At 41.5% G+C, this 16135-nt stretch overlaps 1 protein-coding gene across 6 annotated transcripts in view; it reads left to right on the top strand.

Annotated features, from left to right (window-relative positions):
* The window catches only part of LOC120718371 (diacylglycerol kinase beta), a 159347-nt gene that overhangs the window by 48829 nt on the left and 94383 nt on the right, over positions 1 to 16135 (top strand). For 4 of the 6 annotated variants that reach the window (XM_040006895.1, XM_040006892.1, XM_040006893.1 and 1 more), the window contains 6 exons: positions 547 to 609; positions 996 to 1259; positions 11577 to 11729; positions 12174 to 12223; positions 12668 to 12742; positions 13116 to 13235. In XM_040006895.1, the coding sequence (XP_039862829.1) occupies positions 547 to 609; positions 996 to 1259; positions 11577 to 11729; positions 12174 to 12223; positions 12668 to 12742; positions 13116 to 13235 (725 nt within the window). The remainder of the gene's footprint in view (positions 1 to 546; positions 610 to 995; positions 1260 to 11576; positions 11730 to 12173; positions 12224 to 12667; positions 12743 to 13115; positions 13236 to 16135) is intronic. The other 2 variants (XM_040006890.1, XM_040006894.1) reach the window with 2 other exon arrangements.

Below are 16135 nucleotides of genomic sequence, written 5' to 3'. Positions count from 1 at the left end.
CGAGTTTAGTGGTTGGCGAGTACAGTCTGTGGCAGCTTCAGTGTTTAGAGTCCCACAGTTGTTAGAGCCTGCACTACCACCTGGTGGTAGACTGGTATAACCTTACTGTACTGGTTAAATTTGAGGTATGGCCTCATACTGTTATGCATGTTTTTTTGTTTTTCGGTACGTTTCATCTTCATCATTTGTGTCAGAAGAAAAGTCATATTTGCCCAAGTCTATGCTCCTTGGACAACTTTATAAAGACTGTTTCACTACATGTGATATGTTGCATTCTGATGCTGTGTTGCATTCTCATTTGAAACAATATCTACCTGAACATATAACAGAATTCTTAATTGCACCCACTGACTGTGCAGTTAAACTTCTGTGCTCATTAAAGATCCAAAAATGAGGCTCTTATTTTGATAAGGTTTCTGGGAATCGATTTTGTTCTTAAATACTGAACAGTATATGCATCAGGAGGACTCCATCAACACTGATGTTCACTCACTGTTGCTGCATCTACCACTGTCTTTTTCCCCTCAAATCAATGATGGACCATAGAAGCCCGTTCCATCGATGCAGGCATCTCTATTCAGACCGAAGTGGCCTGTGCTCCCATTACAGGTACCACAACAAGCTTGTATCATTGCATTGATGTAATCATAATGGGTCAAGAGTCCTGCGGGCTGTAGCCTCCCGCTCCCTTGGTGGTTGCTTCTTTATGTTGTGTTGATGTGAGTTCATGGTCTTTTGGCTGTAGCTCGGTGGATGACAGTGGTGCTTTGTGAGTGTATTTGGTTTTAATGCAGCATCTTACCGGCTTCCTTTACCTATAAGGCACTTGAGACATTTGTATTTGGATTATTGTTGTGAAGTTATCAGCTGTGCTCATGTTACTCGTTGCAATTAACCACCGTCCTCATCCAGCACTGTTGTTATTCTGCTAAATGCCCTTTTCAAATCTCTCTTTTCTGTTCCATCCCCCTTTGCCCTGTTGTGAATCTGTAAAGGGATGAATGGGAAAAGCATCCTGTCTGCAATAAGCCGACACACACCAGAGCACTCCAGTGTGATGAGCACAGCGGGTTCAGGAGCGACCACCTCCCCTTGTTCATCTCGTTCCTCTTCACAGCGTTCAGGGACAGGGGCCCACACGCCTGGGGGGCCACACCTATCACCCTGCACCCGAGTCAAAACCTTAGAAGGCAGCAGCAATGCCCTGACCCCTAACCCTGGTCCTGCCAAGTCACCAGTCTCCCCTAAGCTTTCACCAGGTAAGATCAGCCACGATACTGTTTTACTTCTTTTTGTTGGGCTTATAAAGTTGCCTCTCACCAGCGTGATTACAGCACAACAGATCATACTGTTATGAGTGGTAATCATGAGGCGCACAAGTGTGTCCTGGCAGGAAGCTAAAACTTATCAGGAAGTGAACACATCTGCTTCAGGGGTATGATACAAATATTTAAAAATCTGTGTCCCTTAGTCTTCCAGTTTTAAACTCCAAATAGCAGTTTAACAAGAAACTTGCTTAGTTAAAAAACAAAACACATTTTAGTTAAATCTTCAGGGTTGTTTTCAAATATGAATTTTTGTTTAGGGGGTGTTTCAGCCAAATGACCCAGGAGTCTCTTAAATACCAGTGATAATAAGACATCATACTCTCTGAATGCCACAGGGAGGACTTTTTTCATTTCTTTAGTGGTTTATGAAAGGAAAAGTGATAATACTGTGCCACAGCTCCTCACAACCATATCAAGAGTACAAAAAAAATAATCATGTAGCCATCTGTTTTTAAAACATACAAATAATATAGTTTGTAATGTAAAAGTGTGATTTCAAAAAATTATGAGAAAATCTCAAACTAAACAGTATTTAAAAAAAAAAAAAAAAAAAAAAACCTAAACAGCATACATTTTTACAGTATAATAAAAGAATTACCTCTGACTAGTGCAGAAGACATGCAGATGTAAATGTTTCAGTTTAAATGATAAGTTAAATAGTGTTAGGATATTTGAGTCAACTTTAGCATCCTTTTAAGCGCTTGAATGTGACAACATGTGGTTAGATTTTAGTAAAGACTGTTTCTTTAGAGTCTGTTACTGATTACACTGGGCATGCTCAATAAAAGTGCAATGGCAAGCAGCTTGCGCTGTTATACAGTAAATCCTGTATTTCATACACAGGGGTTAAAGTGGAATTTAGCAGATGGGGGAACACTGTGGTGGTGCGGCATGAGGAAAAGATTCACTTAAAAATAGGGCTGCCTGCCACAAACGATTATTTTGATAGTCGACTAGTCATTGATTATTTTTGCGATTAGTCGACTAATCAGATCATGCATCCATTGGACGTAAAACGTACAGCTTATTGCACCAGCATGCATCTGCTCTTATATAACTATCATTAGCTTACGGCTTTAAGTGTTTAAGGTATGTGCTAACTAAAAATAAAGACAAGATGATAGTTTATTAAATGTTAATGACATTTGCAGATTGTTTCGGTGGAGTTTAATAAACTCAGCCGCCTGCTACTTGCTATCTAAAATATAACAGGACACCGGAGTATATTCTCGAGCATCTCACACTTCTGATAATCAGTTGTCTGCTTGACGTTTATTCAGCTGTGTAAAAACTATAACTTTAATCTCAGCCAAACAGATTTACTCAGGAACAAATAAAACACTAAAAAAAGCCAAACAATAACATTTTTAAGTTATCTAAGTGACCTATATATCATGTTTAACCTGAGTAGCGAAAGACAGCTGTGGATTTAGAAACGATTTGCCGGGAGTCTGGTGTTCTCACGGCTCTAATGAGCCTTGCCCCGGGCTAGCTATCGAGCTAGTGGGTAACAGACGTCTCTGAAAACGTTGGAGCGCTTTTGAAAATATGTGGTGTCTTGATAAACTGAGCAGATATTTGAGGTTTACACAGCTACACTCTCACCTGAAAATATGTTAAACGTTTATTTTGTGACCCAAAAAGAATAATAATAGTACTATTAAAACTAACTAGCTGTTGCCATTGTTGACAACTGCGCTGGGCCGTGCTATGAATTATGGGACACTACTTCTTCTTCTGGGTTTAACGGCAGCTGGCATCCTTGTACATGCAGTGCTGCCATCTTCTGTTTCAGTCCGTTATTACACTCTTAAATCCTACTACTTATTCCTGTGTCTTTTGGGATCTTACAAAGCTTCAAACGAAACGTCGACTATTAAATTAGTCGTCGACGATTTTAATAGTCGACTAATCGTGGCAGCCCTACTTACAAATAAGTAATGTAAAAGCTTGTATTGTAAACTCCAGTATTTTTTACTTTGTGCACAGGCTGTGGTCAGCTGACCTGTGCTGCTGATTCTCTGCACTTTGTGGCTTTAGCCAGTTGAGTTCAACAAGATATAAGCAAATATTTCATATGCTGTCATGGCTTTAAAAGCCCTATGCAGCATAATGCTAGTATAAAAGGCTTGGTGAGTGAATCTAATCAGCATCGATACCTTAAATATACTTTGATCTTTGCTTGATGGCTCTTGGTGTAAACTAATACAAAATGATCATACATTTTGATTTACAAGAGGCTTAATAAAAAAAAGAAGGAAAGAAAAAAGCAATGTATCATGTGTACCCAAATTTTTAAAAAAAAATCTAAAACTATTTAAAAATGATTTCAGACATTAATTCCAGGTTATTGAACGTCACTTTCAGCTCAGTCCTTGGCTTTCACTTTCCTGTCCTGTCCTTCTTACATTAATGTCTATTGTCTCCCTGGAATAAGCTACCAAGATACAAAGTGTTATAAACTGCACTGGAAATGGGTTTGTGTTTGTTGATATTTGTTGAGCTGTATGAAAAGACAAGGAAATCATATGCTGTGTGAGAAACATTCTCACTCTAACTAGATGATAAAGTACCACAAAACCAACTTTGACCACCATGAATGTATCAGAGGGGTGAGGAGAAAAAAGCAGTGCATTGAGGGTGTATCATTGTTATATCATTGTTTTCTCAGTTACTCCATCAGCTGGAAGCAACACCACACAAAAATGAGATGCAGCAGAGAAAAAATGAACTCACTTGACAGGATCCTGTATTGACCTGTCAGATTTAATTACTCATGTACTGGAACGCTGTTCCTCCACTTTAACCCCTTCTGTACAGAACAGTGCTTTAACCTTTTATGGTGTGAAACCACATAGTTATAGATTAGTCTATGTGCACTGTAAAATAACAGCACTGACTGATGGTATTTTACTGTAATGTAGTGTGGAACGTGTAGCTTAGTGTAGTGCAGATACTGTTAGCAGCACATTTCCTCATGAGCTGTCCTTTGCATCTTTTATAAGAAATATTTTTTTAATTTATTTGATCATCCATGGCTTAGCTCACAAACAGGTGAGGTGACAAATCAGGACAAAGCTTGTTGTCTGAAACCAGAAAAAAAAAATCAGGATATAGATTCGAATCAGTGAATTCATGATGTACCCATATTTTATTTCAAAATTCCAGTTCTAAAACTAATGACTAAAAAATGAATTCAGCACATATATTTCGATATGTAAATCGCAACAGGGTTAAAGTATGCATCTCACATCATGGCCACAGTGCAAAACACAAAAAATAGTTCTCCTTAATAATAATAATAATAATAATAATAATAATAATAATAATAATCAGAGGTGTGGACTCGAGTCACATGACTTGGACTCGAGTCAGACTCGAGTCATTAATTTTATGACTTTAGACTTGACTTGAAAAAATGTTCTAAGACTTGTGACTTGACTTGGACTTTTACACCAATGACTTGGGACTTGAATTGGACTTGAACCGGTTTACTTGAAAAGACTTGATATTTTACCCCAAATATAAAATTTAACATGCATATTATATAGAGATTGAAAATGTGACGTCATTCACGGGTAGAACCGCAAAGGATTCTGGGAACTCGTGGCAAGCGGTACTAGCGCACGCAGGCTTTCAATTGAAATCAGTCACACAGTGATAAAAAGAAACCCAAAAAATGTCAAGAAGCTGTTGTATTATTCACTGCAATAGCCGGTCGCATGACAGCCACGGGAAGCTGACGGGTAAAGAGATCGGTTGTTATCGGATTACGTCGTTGAAGAGAAATTGTTCGAGCCATGTTTCCGAAGTAACAAAGAGCCGACTGGATTGCAGCCATTCAAAGATCAAATATAACGTCCCAGAACACTCCAGCTCACAGGTTAGTCTGCTCCAAGCATTTCCACAAAGGTCAGTCTGCTGTTGTAGTTAATGCGTCATTTTCATAACATAATTGGTGATATAGGTTACAAGCAAGTCTGGCGCTGAACAGAAATTGTCGCGCTATGCTCCTTTGTTTATTGTGCATAAATAGTGAATTGTCCTGGCACAATATTGCGTTTCGCTTCTGTTATTATGGTACATTGACAAAAACATATGCTTTTATTCACAGGATAAAACAGTTGTTTTGTATCACTAATTGCCCAGTGCGATTACAGCATACAGTATTATTGTCACTGCTACATTTCTGTGATGCTACCAGAAATTATTTCCACTGCTAATTAATTACCATTGAGCTCAAAGGTCCTATTAATAAACGGTTAACGAATGTGTATTTATGACGACAATTTGTGAGACTGGTAAACTTATGATAGGTACGATGGTCTTTACTTTCTACACGGTGCATTTCAAGGTCCTGCACCCATCCGTCGGTAAACTGTACCTGGGCTTGTTGCAGTGACCGGAAGTTACTAAACTTCATGAGTGTATGCACTCACTCCAAGAACCGTATGATTATAAATATGCATATAAATATGCTACGATGAGATAGCTGACTTCATCTAACTAGCAAATGTTGTCCAGGCTACGTTGGTGATGCAGTTTTTTTAAAAATGATATTTAAAAAAAAAAAAAATCATTTATTTATGTATGATATTTTTGTCATGCGATTTTAAAGCCGGTCCTACAACCGCATCCAAGAATAACATGCAGCTTATCTCAGAACTGTCGGTGAAAATTATTCTTGGAGCTAGGTTTAATTGAGCTGCATTTTAAAGAGGTGCAATTTCACAATTTGTGTATATTTTCTAAGTTCACTATTTGGTCATGTGTTGAGAAAAACACAGATTTAAAAATTACATGGTCTAATATTTACATTTAGCATATAACTGCAACATGCTTTTTTTCGTTTTTTTTTTAAAGACTCGAAAGGTCTTGAAATTCAAAATTTCAGACTTGTGACTTTACTTGGACTTTTACACCAGTGACTTGAGACTCGACTCTGACTTGCCTGACATTACTTGAGACTTGACTTGAGACTTGAGGATAAAGACTTGAGACTTACTTGAGACTTGCAAAACAATGACTTGGTCCCACCTCTGATAATAATAATAATTAGAGCTAATAAAGCTACCTAATATAAGCAAATAAAATTAACTAAAACTAAACTAACTAATCAGATTTAATTGACAACAATATGTCCTCTCAATAATATGATTTATCACAGTTTTTATATTAAAGTGTGTCATACTCAGACTCAGAATGCAGGTCAGTGAGTTTATTTACAGTCTTTCAAAAAAGAAAAAACATCCACAGTCTCTATGCACAGTATCCAAGCCGACAGTCCAAGCAGTCTTTAGACTCGATAGCGAAACAGACTTTTCTCTCCAACTTACACTCACAAATCCTCCTTGAGGAAAACAAAGGGAGCCTTTTGATATCCAGATGAGGGGCAGGTCAGTCGATTGCCACAGATATGCAAGGGCAGAAGGTGGGGACCAAGAGGATCCCGCGTTTGAAAGGTGCGGTAACCACACAAAAGCACACAAACAGATAGGCAGAGAGAGGAGACAGAGAACCAAGGTGGAGAGAGAGAAAAACTGGCAGGAGTACCAGGAGGAGTGAAACCCAAAGAAAAAAAATCTTTTCACACCCAGCAGGTAAACTGAGGGCCACCATCCGACATGATATCCCAAAGGAATCCGATGCAGCTGGAAGACATGATTGGTCATTAGCTAGGCTGTCTCCAGTGTGGATTGCAGTTGGGTAAGGTGATGAAGTGGGCTGCTTTAGAAAGCCAGTCAACAACAGTAAGGATAACTGTGTTACATGCTGAGGGGGAAAGGCCGGTGCTGAAGTCCAGGGGTATGTGGGACCAAGGTCACCTGAGCATAGGAACAGGTCAAAGGTATAGAGCTAGAAGCCTTGTTTTTGGGACAAACCTGGCAAGTAGACACATATTCCCAGCCATCTTTCTTGAGAGAGGGCCACCAGAAAAGACGGAGGAAGGTTATCATGTGGTCAGTGCAGAGATAGCAAATGAACCTGGCTGTATGCCCCCAGTGGATGATGTGAGCCAGAGGATGGTAAAAACAAATGATAGGTGGTCTGTTGCTCTGGTCTGGTTCCTCCTGTTGAACATTATGGATCAGGGAGTCGATCTCCAACATCAGAGTTCCAACAATACAGGAGGGTGGCAGAATCGTAGTCTCCTCTGCCGAGGCATCCGAGGGTAAGAACTGATGGGACAGGACTTCGGGTTTGTCATTCCAGGAGCTGGGTCTAAGTGTGCAAAGAAAAGGCCCCACCTGCCCCGCCAGTATCCCCACCTTTACTGCCAGGCTCCATCTTTTAAACCCAGACCTTCCCACAATGTGGGGCCCGCCCCTAGGGGGGGCGCAGAGCCATGGCACGGGGCGCGCGGGATGAAAAGGGGGGAAAAAAAACAAAACGCTTGGACACTGCTAGCACGGGCGCCTACAGAAACGCAAAGCAGGAGATGAAGCATCGCTGAATGTGTTTCCAAACCAACTTCATTCTAAGCCAAAGACTAGAAAATATGGTGAAGCATATCTTCCCTTTGGCTTCACCTGCACAAGTGCCGAGGTAGGTCTCCCTGCAGGATTTGTTTTCCCTTCGTCTGGAGCAGCACAGGGCTGTTCAAATCACGGTCAAACAGTATCCCACATTCCTAATTTTTAGTTCACAAACACTTGTTGTAATAACTAACTACTCCTGAGATGTTAGCTCTTTATACAGTAAAGTTACAGTGGGATACAAATAATATCAGGCTGATCCTGCCACGATTTGGTAAATGGCCTGCATTTGTATAGCGCTTTTCTAGTCCATAGGACCCCAAAGCGCTTTACACTACATTCAGTCACTCACCCATTCACACACACATTCACACACTGGCGATAGCAAGCTACACTGTAGCCACAGCTGCCCTGGGGCGCACTGACAGAGGCGAGGCTGCCGGACACAGGCGCCACCGGGCCCTCTGACCACCACCAGTAGGCAAACATGGGGTTGGTATCTTGCCCAAGGATATTTGGCATGCAGCCAGGATGCAGCCTGGGATCGAACCACCGACCTTCTGATTAGTGGCTGACCTGCTCTGCCACCTGAGCTACAGCCACCCATTTGTTCCCAGGTTCAAATCACGGACAGACAGTATCCAACAGTTGTTTATGTTTTTAAACCCATTTTGCACAGAGAGGCATTTTTTGAAAAATGTATTGATCGCAATGTTGAATATTATTACACAGGAAAAAAACAACTACACGCAAAATAATTACACCGTGACGCCTCTGCCTTTTTAAATAGAGGGACAGTAACTGCGTGTGTATGTACAGTGGGGCAAAAAAGTATTTAGTCAGCCACCGATTGTGCAAGTTCCCCCACTTAAAATGATGACAGAGGTCAGTAATTTGCACCAGAGGTACACTTCAACTGTGAGAGACAGAATGTGAAAAAAAAATCCATGAATTCACATGGTAGGATTTGTAAAGAATTTATTCGTAAATCAGGGTGGAAAATAAGTATTTGGTCACCTCAAACAAGGAAAATCTCTGGCTCTCACAGACCTGTAACGTCTTCTGTAAGAAGCTTTTCTGTCCCCCACTCGTTACCTGTATGAATGGCACCTGTTTGAACTCATCATCTGTATAAAAGACACCTGTCCACAGCCTCAAACAGTCAGACTCCAAACTCTGCCATGGCCAAGACCAAAGAGCTTTCGAAGGACACCAGGAAAAGTATTGTAGACCTGCACCAGACTGGGAAGAGTGAATCTACAATAGGCAAGCAGCTTGGTGTGAAAAAATCAACTGTGGGAGCAATCATCAGAAAACGGAAGACATACAAGACCACTGATAATCTCCCTCGATCTGGGGCTCCACGCAAGATCTCATCCCGTGGGGTCAAAATGATCATGAGAACGGTGAGCAAAGATCCCAGAACCACACGGGGGGACCTGGTGAATGACCTGCAGAGAGCTGGGACCAAAGTAACAAAGGTCACCATCAGTAACACACTACAACGGCAGGGAATCAAATCCCGCAGTGCCAGACGTGTTCCGCTGCTGAAGCCAGTGCATGTCCAGGCCCATCTGAAGTTTGCCAGAGAGCACATGGATGATACAGCAGAGGATTGGGAGAATGTCATGTGGTCAGAAGAAACCAAAGTAGAACTTTTTGGTATAAACTCAACTCGTCGTGTTTGGAGGAAGAAGAATACTGAGTTGCATCCCAAGAACACCATACCTACTGTGAAGCATGGGGGTGGAAACATCATGCTATGGGGCTGTTTTTCTGCCAAGGGGACAGGACGACTGATCCGTGTTAAGGACAGAATGAATGGGGCCATGTATCGTGAGATTTTGAGCCAAAACCTCCTTCCATCAGTGAGAACTTTGAAGATGAAACGAGGCTGGGTCTTCCAACATGACAATGATCCAAAACACACCGCCCGGGCAACAAAGGAGTGGCTCCGTAAGAAGCATTTGAAAGTCCTGGAGTGGCCTAGCCAGTCTCCAGACCTCAACCCCATAGAAAATCTGTGGCGGGAGTTGAAAGTCTGTGTTGCTCGGCGACAGCCCCCAAACATCACTGCTCTCGAGAAGATCTGCATGGAGGAATGGGCCAAAATACCAGCTACTGTGTGTGCAAACCTGGTAAAGACCTATAGTAAACGTTTGACTTCTGTTATTGCCAACAAAAGTTATGTTACAAAGTATTGAGTTGTATTTTTGTTATTGACCAAATACTTATTTTCCACCCTGATTTACGAATAAATTCTTTACAAATCCTACCATGTGGATTCATGGATTTTTTTTTCACATTCTGTCTCTCACAGTTGAAGTGTACCTCTGGTGCAAATTACTGACCTCTGTCATCATTTTAAGTGGGGGACCTTGCACAATCGGTGGCTGACTAAATACTTTTTTGCCCCACTGTAAGCTTGTAAAACCTGCAGATAGTCAGATTAACAGTATTTCGTCTCTATCTGCCATTCTGCAATTCATCTCATGTAAACAATGACGTGGCGCACAGCGTGACGTGAAAAAAAGGCACATACCTTTGACGTTGTGTGATGAACTCTGTATTCCTCGTCCACACCTAAACGCAAAAAAGGAGTTTTAAAAAAAATCTCAGTTTTCGGTGATTCGAAACACCGTTTGTGTGGACGACACAGCTGTGTTTTCAAAAATACCCGCGTAGGTGCGGACGTAGCGTAAAAGAGTTAGTAGTTTATTTTCTTACTACCTGTAATTTATTGCAGATTAATTCTATTTGCTTAATTGTTTACTAAATGTTTGAGGTGTGAAATAAACCGCAATGTAGCAAAATATGGGTGTGTGTGGTTGGAGGATGTGTGCGTGCGTGTGGGTGCGCGCGTGCACATTTTTCTTGTAAAACAAAGGGGGGCCCAGCAAAAGAAGTTTGGGAACCACTGTTTTAACCGGTGAGAACAGACATCAATGAAAATGCCTTTTTTTGCTAGTGTACAAGCACTCACCAGCCTAGATGCGCTTGAGATGTTTGACAGGAGATAGATGAACACAACCCAGCTACATGGGCTGTTCTCCACACTCTGTTTCCCCTTTTAAGTCTGCTCGTTGCTCTGAGGAAATGGTGCCGAGACTGGACGTTTTCTTGTGTGCAGGTCCCCGGGATTCGTAGTCCTTCCTCGGATGAAGTTCCCGCATCCAATTGTCCACCCTGATAAACGAAGTCAGTCTATCATTTCATCGACAGAGGCAGCCTCTTCAGCCAATATCCAAAAGTCCACTGAAAAATCATCCATACTCTGCTTACCTTGACGCAGGGAGAAGCTTTGTGTCTCGCCAGCTGAGCTTCCTGCTGAACGAGCCAGTGACAAGAACAGAGTTGAGTCCGCTGAGTCTGTTTATGGCTTGAGCTTGAGCAGGCAGGACTCAACCGCAGACTCAGAATGCAGTTCGGTGAACGCTTTCAATGTTGGAGCAACAGAATAAGCCATGTGTTTAGTGTGTGCTGCAATGTGGAATTGATTTAACTTGAATTGTTTCATCTAGGTGCTGGTAATCCAATTACATCCCCTCACATGGCTTCTGTTGCAGCTGTACAGCGAGGTGTTTTGTCCACCGGTTCTCCACTGTCTCAGGGACATGCACAGTGATTGGGGTTCTCCAAAGTGTCATACGAATGCTTAAATGTATAATTTACTGGTGCTTTTACTGTGTATGCTTAATGAGGAAACTCAGCGGAGTAGAAAGAGTGATGGGTGCTATGAGTAGCTTTGAAAGTTTATGTTGTACATCAACAGAGAGGACCCACTCTGAGAAGCATTTGTCACTGCGGAGGAGCCCATCACCTCAGCGAGCCTCCCCACTGCCGTCACCCCAGGTGGTCTTTCTCAAGGACATTGTCTGCTACCTTTCCCTGCTGGAGAGGGGGACGCCTGAAGACAAGTTGGAGTGTAAGTGACAGTGATGGAAGTGTGTTTGTGTGTGTGGGTGTGTGGGGAGTATGATAGAGGTGGGAGCAGCTGACATGTGCAGTGTGTGTGGCCTCTAAAGCTAGCCTGCTAGCTCAGGTTGACAGAAAGTAAGTAATAAGGCTATTCCCTCCATCTGGCTGTGTCAACAGTGCCTTAGATACACCACTAACAGCTCCCTCAAAGGGCAGGTCAGTGACATGCTTAAGCCCCGCTGTGCCCAATTGACTTCTTTACTGTCTGTGGCTATATTGGCACTGACTAACAAGGCTGATCTTCTATTTAGTTCCTTTGCTGCGGTACAGAAGAAGCACTTCTTTAACCCAGTGGCCATCTGGATAGAGTCCAGGAATGAATGTTACAGCTTCCGAGAGCTACTAATTATCTGAGTCATCATGGGATCTCTGTTCTCTCCTTTCCCTCTAGTCATGTTCCGGCTGTACGACACAGACGGCAATGGGGTCCTGGACAGCTCGGTAAGTGGACTCCATTTGCTTTTGCTTCTCCCTCGTGTTTCCTCTCCGTCTCTCTCAGCCTCTCCCTGTCTTTCCGTCTCTGTGTTTTGTTCCTTCTCTTTTCACTTTGTACACAGCAGCTCCAAGAATAGTAACCTCGACATTCAGTGACAGCCTTGTGTTTACATAAGATCATCTGTAATGGATCTCTTAAGTTTAATATTAGCCACGTGTCACAGAGATCACATAAACAGACAGATGCAGGTTATACAAAGAGGGAAATACATAAAACATTCAGACTTTGTTTTACTTTGCATTTCATGTTCGGAACAATTCCGATAACAATGGCTAAAAAACATGTTCAGGAAAAGACTGGTATTTGCTCCGTGCTTGAAATGAGAAGCTATTCTAAAAGCTAAAATGATAGTTTCTCTGTCCTGTAAGTTATGCTTTGTCTTTACATAGGAGCTGGATCGCATCATTAATCAGATGGTGCATGTGGCAGAGTATCTGGAGTGGGATTCAACAGAACTACGACCGGTGAGCAAGCAATAAAGTCTGATGGTGAACAGAAAGAGAAACATCTATTCAGGCCTCTATGCGAATGTCTATGCATCCTTGATGTCTCCCAAAACCTAAGCTGATACCCATAAAGTGGATTTTAATTCCAAAAAGTAAAGTAAAGTTAAGACCCAGTGAGAACATATATCTAATTTTGTACACAATGTATAAAAACTACTTTATCCCACTTTATTCTGAGGTTTTCTGACATTTAGAGGGAATTATTACACTAACTCTGCATTTCAGTTGCGTCATATTTGCCTGATCTAAAATCCACTGTGGTGTACAAAATTACAGACATATGTATCATAGTCAAATACTTATGGGCTGAAGTGTACCTGTGTATCTTTAGATACTGAAAGAGATGATGGAAGAGATCGACTACGACCGAGATGGGACGGTCACCTTAGAGGAGTGGATCAGAGGAGGCCTCACAACCATCCCTTTACTTGTCCTGCTGGGCATGGATACGGTATGTGCTTGGAAAAGTGTATGTTTACTTTGCAGTGTTTGAAAGCATTTCTATACTATTCTGGTGTTTTTGTATTGAACTGTAGGGTTCTTACTCACCTACACGAACTGTTAAGGTTTTAGATTTTAGACCAGGGGTCGGCAACCTTTCTGATGATGAGTGCCATCTAAACTTTCCTCAGAAGTCAATGTGCCATATGATTGCATTAGCAATACATTTAATAACGCTCTATATTAACAGTTACACACTATATAGAACAACTTAATAGAATCATATTTGTTTGCAGATGTTGGCAACTATCAGCGAATAGTTATCAGCTATTTTGAAACAAAACAAAGACACTTTTTATCAATAACACCAAATGAACTGTACAACAGAAAATGCATACGCTATTTATGGTCTCCTCACAACAATGATAAGAAAAATAAACTGGGCCAATATGGCATGTTTGTTAATACAGAGACACACATGTTAATGTGATCTCTGGTCTCTCACTCAGAGACACAGGTCTCCGAGTGTCCAGCTTTCAGACGGCTGCCTGAGGACTCATGTGAGAGAAAATCTGCTCACACAGATATGTAGAGCCAAATACTGTCAATAAGGCCTCTGCAATGTTCTGAAGACAGTTAAACTTGTCAGGTAGTGATGTCCAGCAGGTGAAAATGCAAGGTCCATGAACACGCACAGATATGGATTCCAGCTGCGTTTGTATTTCTGCAAACTTTGACCCCCACAGAGTCAAGGTTTTTATTTCAATCAGCTGCATTTCAATGTCGCATTAACTCAGCCAGTTAATGCGAGACAAATCCAGCTGCTCATTAAAGCTTTCTGGTTTGATCAGTCTCGAGTCTACGAATGCTGATGCTGCGCTGAAGCATTTGAAGTGTCGAAATGTGGAAATTTCAACATCGCTTGAAAAAACTGCCAGCTAGCAACGTCCCTCTTACCGGTAGGCTAAGTTATTTTTAGCCAATTACAAGTTGAATCTGGTAGTTGGAGTTGTTAGCTAAGATACCGTCATTAAGAAGCGGCACAACTAATCTGTCTATGCAAGCTAATTTGTAATGTGCACCGCTGGCCCGGCCATTTGTTTTTTAATGCACCTTCTCAGATTAATTCACTGTGTGTCGTGCCCAGGGCTGGACTGGGACAAAAAATCGGCCCAGGCATTTTGACTAGAGAACGGCCCACCAGGTATTAAAGCCATAAAGCCTTTGAATGAAAACAAACGCTGTTGTGACAGTGATGTAAAGTCTTGTTGGTATATGTATGATTTCTATACATTTTACATCAAATGAAAACTTTGGTTGTAAGAGTCAGATAATTATTTATTAAAGTGAGACATTTTAAATAAGAATAAGAAAGAAAAGTATTCCTTTGTGCCCCACCTTTCCCTGTTAATGCCCTACATGGACCCCTGGCAAAACTTTGCTAGACCCGCCCCTGCACAGTTACCAGCTGTCAGCTACATAAAAAAGGATCCTGGTGTTATTTGTCTCTCAGAAACAGTTCATAACTTCCCTTCAACTCATTCATGTCACCTAAAAGGTAAACCTGTTTCTCCATCACCTGTTCAGCTCTGATGATTCAGTAAGGACATCTCCTGGTTTCATCTTCATGTTTCCCTCTCACCACATATCAACCGACATCATGACCAGCAGCTTTTACAGCTGTGGCTCCAGCAAACATCAGCTGATACTAGAAATTAATATTAAACAAATTCTAACAACAGCTGATCAAGCTTAAACGTGCTGCTGTTGTTTAGCGTGACCTCCGCTGGTTTCCTCTTTCTGGCGCAAAGTGGGCGATAAACAAACAAGAGAGAAAAGCCGATCAGCTGATCATTGATCAGTTTCATGATTGAAGTAGCAACAGGAGAGGGAGGGGGAGAGAATGAGAGAAGAAGAGGCAGCTGCAGCGTGAAGACAGAATAACTCCAGCTTTGTGTCTTTCATTCTAGCTGAAGTACGGGACAAACTGTTTCTTTTCAGCTCAATACGAAACTCGTAATATTTTCTCTGAATACGGGACGATTCCATTTTTTACGGGACAGTTGGCAACTCTACTAACTAACCTTATGAATAAAATAAAGTTCACTATCAGTAACATCATAGCACCCACCCAGCTGTATAGAAACTCCGTCATGCTAGCTAGTACGCAGTACGAGTTATTGTAACTGACTGTAAAAAGTCAGCACAACGAAAATAAACTCCACCTAAACTTGGTTTATATCTGACCCAGATAGACTGCAGGTCATAACTTCTTACTTGAAGTTCAGGTCACCTGTTGCCTCGGGTCTCTCCTCCTCCTGCCTCCACTTTCCCTCATCCACCTGCTGGCCTCTGTGGAAGCTCCGCCATAGCCACCACCAAACAACTGAGTTATTTTTTACACATCTTCCAGCATCTGGCCAATCCACCATCTTTCATTGTTTATACCGTTACTAAAAAATAAAAAAATAAAAAAAAATAAAATCATGGGCCCATAAAAATGAAAAATCACCATAGTCCCACCGGGCAAATGCCCTCTGGCCAGTCATCAGTTAACCCTTCCCAGGTTTGCCGACCCCTGTTTTAGACTTTTCTCTTTATTGTGTGCACCTTAGTTGCAGATTGTGTAACAGTGTTGCTTTCTGAAATCTAATATATCAAAATAAAGAAAACACATTGTATGTCCTTTGTCAATATCATTACACTACTCTTATTCATTTCATTACTTTCGAGTTACTCCATAATTGACCTGGAACGCATAGTTACCATAGCTACAGTTCCACACATAAACAAAAATACCGATCCTAATGAGGACACACAATCAAAGATGAATCAAAGCAAAGATGAAAAGCAGTCCAAAGAGATCACCACAGTGATTCTCTACAGATGGAAATGGAGACTACAGTGCTA

This window comes from Simochromis diagramma, unplaced genomic scaffold (assembly GCF_900408965.1).
Source record: "Simochromis diagramma unplaced genomic scaffold, fSimDia1.1 OVJJ01000514.1, whole genome shotgun sequence".
NCBI classification, from domain to species: Eukaryota; Metazoa; Chordata; class Actinopteri; order Cichliformes; family Cichlidae; genus Simochromis; species Simochromis diagramma.
This window is presented reverse-complemented; position numbering and strand designations above follow the sequence as displayed.